The following is a 5,587-nucleotide window of genomic DNA, read 5'->3' on the forward strand; positions in this document are numbered from 1 at the left end:
CTCTTTTACCCATCGTACTTTGCGGTCGTTCACATTTGGACCCTAAACTTCAAGTTACATCCCAGTGGCCAAAATTGAACTTGAAATGAAAGAGAATAGAGAGTGGCTGAGCATCGCCATTTTGAAAAGTTTAGAAATGACATTGTTACGGTTGGCAGTTCGCAAAAGTGTATTCATAATGCAAAGTGTAATAAAAGGGCGGGTCGAGTCACGAAATCAATGAAATTTTGAGTCTCAAAAAGCATGAGACTCTTGGGGGCCATGACGGAATAATTCCCTACAATTCTCCTACTTCCAACTCAGATTGCGTTCGACCAAAATAAAAAAATTAAGATTGCCTAGTTATGAAATTTGATCGGATCGGATCGAACAGGACGGCCGATCTAGTTGGACTCGCAATATCATTATCGGACGAATGTGACGTGCTAAGAAAAGACCAAGTTGCTTGTAGCGTCTTTGAAAGATCAAGAGGCGAAACACCTCCCTTCGACGGCTAGAGTGCAATTCTAAATATCCCACAAATTGCATGGCCAAATTGAAAATGCTCTGTGTTTCTGTGGGTCCTTTTTCGTAACAAAGATACTCCACGTTCGGAGAAGCGCTTTTTTTTTCACGTCGCTCCCAGCAATACGCGTCTTTGGCCACCTCATTCAAAGGCCGCCGATTCTCCTCCGTATAAATTCCTCCTTACGCACTCACGTCTCGTGTCCTTCCCACAAACTCCCGCACAACACTGTCGCTCACTTCGTCGTGCTTTTCTCTCCCATTTCTCACGATTCTTTGCTTTTTCGCCATCCCCGGTCAAGGTAAACCCTCGCTCCTCTTCTCTCTCCATTTCGATTTTTGCCCTCTTCAGGCCTTTTTTTGTTGTTGTTGTTGTTGTTGTGATCTTCGATTCCGCGTAAGTATCCTTTGTCCTGCGATTCAGATTTCGTTGTTTATTCAGATCGAGATTTATATTTTAGAGCGCTGTGTGTTCAGTGATTTCCGTGTTGAGATCTGAATTTCGGCTCGTGGTTCTTTGTCCGTAACTGTTTGGTATGATCTGATTCTGATCTTATGTGTGCATGATTAGATCTGTTGGGACTTTAATCCGTCGGGAAGTGAAAATGCTTGTTGAAATGCGTTAATTTTTTTGTTTTTTGCTCGTGAAAATTCGTTAAAGATGAATGGAATCATGGAAAGGGCAGCACCATGCTTTAGCAGTGGTGATTTTCAGTTCGATTGTTTTATGTAACCGAGGAAACGAGCATGATTCGACTAAAGATGGAGTAGGCTGTGGGTATTCTCTCTTGTTGTCCAGGTATTGTGATTGATGGAGTTGTTATCATCTCATTGTGTGTGTGTGGCTGAATGCTAGTGAACCTGATTCACATTCCTTTTTGCCCTAACCCTAGCTCATCATATGTGTTTCCTAGTTGATGCCGTTGACGATGTAGCGATGCTGAAGTTTGTTAGATCTGATATGGCACAAGCTCCATTGATATAATCTGCAACGATGATTTGGCATAAAAGTTGTGCTATGATATGAATTTTTTTTCTTTTTTTGGGGAGGGGGGGGTCAGTTTTGGGCTGGTAGGACATTGCTCCCATTCCTTGAGTGAAACAACCAAAATAATTCGTTGTTGTAGCGAGAAATGATTTGCTCACAGTTTCTGATTTTGCAGAGTTTTGTTCTGATGATTCAGACTAATGGGCCTTGTGTTGCAGAGTCAGGCTTCATAACAATACAGCAAAGATGTCGCCCTCTGATTCTTCACGGGAGGAATATGTATACATGGCCAAGTTAGCCGAACAGGCTGAGCGGTACGAGGAAATGGTGGATTTCATGGAGAAAGTTGCCAAGACCGTGGACGTCGAGGAGCTGACTGTCGAGGAACGTAACCTTTTGTCTGTGGCGTACAAGAATGTGATTGGGGCCAGGAGGGCATCGTGGAGGATTATTTCTTCCATTGAGCAGAAGGAAGAGAGTAGGGGTAACACCGATCATGTCGCGATCATTAAGGATTACAGGGGAAAGATTGAGTCTGAGCTCAGCAAGATCTGTGAGGGCATTCTCAGCCTTCTTGAGTCGCATCTCGTTCCTTCAGCCTCGTCTGCTGAGTCCAAGGTTTTTTACCTTAAGATGAAAGGTGATTACCACAGGTATCTGGCAGAGTTTAAGACTGGTACTGAAAGGAAGGAAGCTGCCGAGAGCACCTTATTGGCCTACAAATCTGCTCAGGTGTGTTCCCAATTCAATTCATTTGCTGTGAAGAAGGCTCATTTGATTTCCTTAAACCTCTGCCTTTATACTTTTCTTCTTAATTAATGCCTTATAATCTGACTCTTGTATCTCTTGTTGATTAGGATATTGCTTTGGCTGAACTGGCTTCTACTCACCCAATTAGGCTGGGACTTGCGCTGAACTTCTCTGTGTTCTACTATGAAATCCTTAACTCGCCTGATCGGGCTTGTGCTCTTGCAAAGCAGGTGTGCTTATACTAATAAATGCCTACTATTGCATGCAAAGCTGCAGACTTAGTACTGTACATCAATTTTACCTGAGGCAACGGGCAATGGGCTACACAGTTTAGCTTAAAGCATTTTCCTCTACATTTGACCTTGAAGAGAACGGATATTTTTTTTTTCAATTGTGGACTTTCTAATGTGCCTATACGCCACCTTTGGGGATATTCATTTGTAAATAAAAAATGGGATGCCAACTAAGCAGCTGCTCCGATGTAATTGAGAGTTTGGAATTCCTATTTTAACCTTGTCCAAGACTATTGTACTGTGAATGAAATTGGAGTTATATCTGTATTTTAGTTTTCCATTTTACGTGGATCTATTGCTTAATTTGCTTTCTGTTTCATCTCTTGGTAATTTCATTTCCTGACTATCATCCACTTGTTTCTTGTAGGCATTTGATGAGGCCATCTCTGAGTTGGATACGTTGGGTGAGGAATCATACAAGGACAGTACATTGATCATGCAACTTCTTCGAGACAACTTGACACTATGGACTTCTGATCTCACGGTCTCTCTCTCTCTGATCATGTGTTTGTGGGAGGGTTCATATACGTTGTTGATACCAGCATGCACTTATGTGTTTGTGGGAGGGTTCATATACGTTGTTGATACCAGCATGCACTTGTCAATATCTTCCATGGCTTTCATAAATCAACGAGTCTTAGTAATGAAGGGACTAAACTGCAACACTATTTCACCTACTTGATTTCGTACGTGAGGTTTATATTGTAATACCACCAAATTTTCCTAGATAGATTAATATTTTTGCACTCATTAGGTGTTGATGGTCTGATTCAATGTGTTTGTGATGTCAGGATGAAGCTGGGGATGACATCAAGGAAGCTTCAAAACCGGAGTCTGGAGAGGGGCAACAATGATTTGCTCAGTTAATAGGATGATTGTCAGTACTTTAATGATGTTTTGCACCGTCGTAGATGCCATGTGTCTTGTCATAGTGAGATTATTTATGAACTGGAGTGCTATAAGGTGTTTCTCTAGTGTTCCTTGATAAGAATCGGGTTGGTTTACCTATTAAACGATATATAGTTTGAGTTTTTAGAGTGTTCTAATGAGTATTACTATCTCAAGTTGTTTGCCTTTCGTGCTGCCTATGTTAAGTTGGACGGGGCCAATGCATTAATAATGCATTCCCATCACATCAAAATGGTAAATGAAATTGAAAGAAAAATTAAAATAAAATGCCTTTCTCATCGACTTGTTACTTCTAAAGTCATATGCAAGTCTTTTACCATTCCCCTAGACAGTTCCGAAGAAAAGATTAGAAGTAAGAATATATGAAGCTTGTGGCTTGGTTGTGGAGATCGCCCGAGACGGCTCAACATGCAGTAAAGGGCCGAATCCACTGATGATTTGGCAACAGTGAGCAACGCCACAAGAATCAAAGGGAGGGTTGTCCGTCTCAGCTGCAGCACATCAATGGAAAGTCTCAGCTCTTAGCCAGTACAGGAGCAGTCAAATTAAAGCAAGAAAACTTTGAATTGCATAAATCTGAAATTGTAAAAGTTCAGTTCAACTTCGATGCTACAATCCCGAGGCCATTTTGTTGGGATGTAGTGTCAAAGCGTTCACCATAATAATCAGCTTTGTTCAGCAATGTAGCACAGATTGTTACAGGGAATATTGTCAAAAAAGCCAAATACATTTTCCATCTTTGCCAATTCAGTTCAAAACATTTTAAGTTTGTGAATTCAGTCATAAACCTTATCACTTTTTCCAATTCAGTGTTATTGGCAGGAAATCGATGAAAATATTTTCAGCGGAAAATGAGTCGTTTCCGGAAAATATTTTCCTGAAAGTCAATTTCCAAGAAAATGACTATATTTTTCAGTGTTTAGTTGAAATATGAAAAAGTTCGGGAAAATATTTTCTGTTGTTTGGGATAGGAAATTGGATTTAATTTTCCTCCATGCACTTCATTTAATAATTTGTTTCGCTCAAGGCTGGCGACACCAGGCCCCACCCGGCCGGCCACCGCTGCGAGCTTGCGGCTGTGGCCGGCGACCAACGAAGAAGGAATACTAAAAAAAATTTTAAAAAAAAGACGAGAAAAGGAAAAAAAAAAAAAGAAAGTAATTAAAAAATAAATTTCATCCGAAAAATAAAAAATAAAATTTTCGAATTTTGAAAAAATAAATAAAAAAGAAAAGAAAGAAAGAAAATAATTAAAAAGAAAAAATAGTTGAAAGAGAGGAGGAATGAAAAGTGTGAAAAATGCTTTCCTCTTCTTAAAATGAGGAAATCATTTTTCTTAATTTTGGAAGGTTTTTTTATTGACCGGAAAATATTTTCCGTTAACCGCTCATTTTTTGCCCCACAAACATCAGAAATTGGGGAAAATGTTTTCCGGAAAAATATTTTCCGTGAAACAAACGGAGCCGTAGTGTCAAAGCGTTCACCATGATAATCAGCTTTGTTCAGCAATGTAGCACAACTTGTCAAAAAAGCTAAAAACCTTCTCTACCTTTGCCAATTCAGTCTAAAACATTTTAAATTTATCAATTCAGTCATAAACCTTATCACTTTTTGCCAATTTAGTATTATTGGCGGGAAATCACCGACGTTGATGTCGGCCATGATACGTGGCACCGCTGTCGCTGAAATTGATAATTTTTAAGAATATTTTAATTTTAATTTTGTTTTTTTATGTCTTTAATTTTTCTTTTCTCCTTTCTTTTTTCCCTCAGCGTCAGGCAAGGGATGCCCTCAGGGACGAATTCCTCTAAAGAAGAGGGGAATGATGCACCATGTATTCAAGACCAGTACGTTTGGCCAAGAAGATCAGTCCGCATTCATGCTTGACCAGTCTCATCGAAAAGTCCAAGAATCTCATTCTTCAAGTCCTCGTATTCAAGCTCAACAGCGAGAAGCCTGACATCGACAAGTCCAAAAGTCTCATCAATAAACTTCGTCATCAAGATTTTGTCATCGCCCATGCATTGGAAGCCTACAATGAGACACTTTGGGACCGCAAAAAACATTAATGTTCTTTGATAGTTCTTTGATAGTTCTTAATTTCTAAGCACTTCTAGTTTCTTTGTGCTTTAATGATTTCTAG

The 5,587-nt window shown here is 39.8% G+C and overlaps 1 protein-coding gene across 3 annotated transcripts; it reads left to right on the forward strand.

The window, feature by feature from the left end:
* The first annotated feature begins 646 nt into the window (after positions 1-646).
* LOC115737696 (14-3-3-like protein GF14 psi) lies at positions 647-3,581 on the forward strand. Of its 3 annotated transcripts, none has more exons than XM_048273561.1 (5): positions 647-806; positions 1,711-2,224; positions 2,350-2,472; positions 2,903-3,055; positions 3,098-3,357. In XM_048273561.1, the coding sequence occupies exons 2-5, from the start codon at positions 1,739-1,741 to the stop codon at positions 3,215-3,217; spliced, it is 882 nt and encodes a 293-aa protein (XP_048129518.1). In that variant the 5' UTR covers positions 647-806; positions 1,711-1,738; the 3' UTR covers positions 3,218-3,357. The 3 variants fall into 3 exon arrangements, with proteins under 3 accessions (XP_048129518.1, XP_030525877.1, XP_048129517.1); XM_030670017.2 differs by lacking the exon at positions 647-806 and adding an exon at positions 1,155-1,303 and having other exon boundaries at positions 2,903-3,019; positions 3,327-3,581; XM_048273560.1 differs by lacking the exon at positions 647-806 and adding an exon at positions 1,155-1,303.
* The last annotated feature ends 2,006 nt before the right edge of the window (positions 3,582-5,587 follow it).

This window comes from Rhodamnia argentea, chromosome 2 (genome assembly GCF_020921035.1).
Source record: "Rhodamnia argentea isolate NSW1041297 chromosome 2, ASM2092103v1, whole genome shotgun sequence".
NCBI classification, from domain to species: domain Eukaryota; kingdom Viridiplantae; phylum Streptophyta; class Magnoliopsida; order Myrtales; family Myrtaceae; genus Rhodamnia; species Rhodamnia argentea.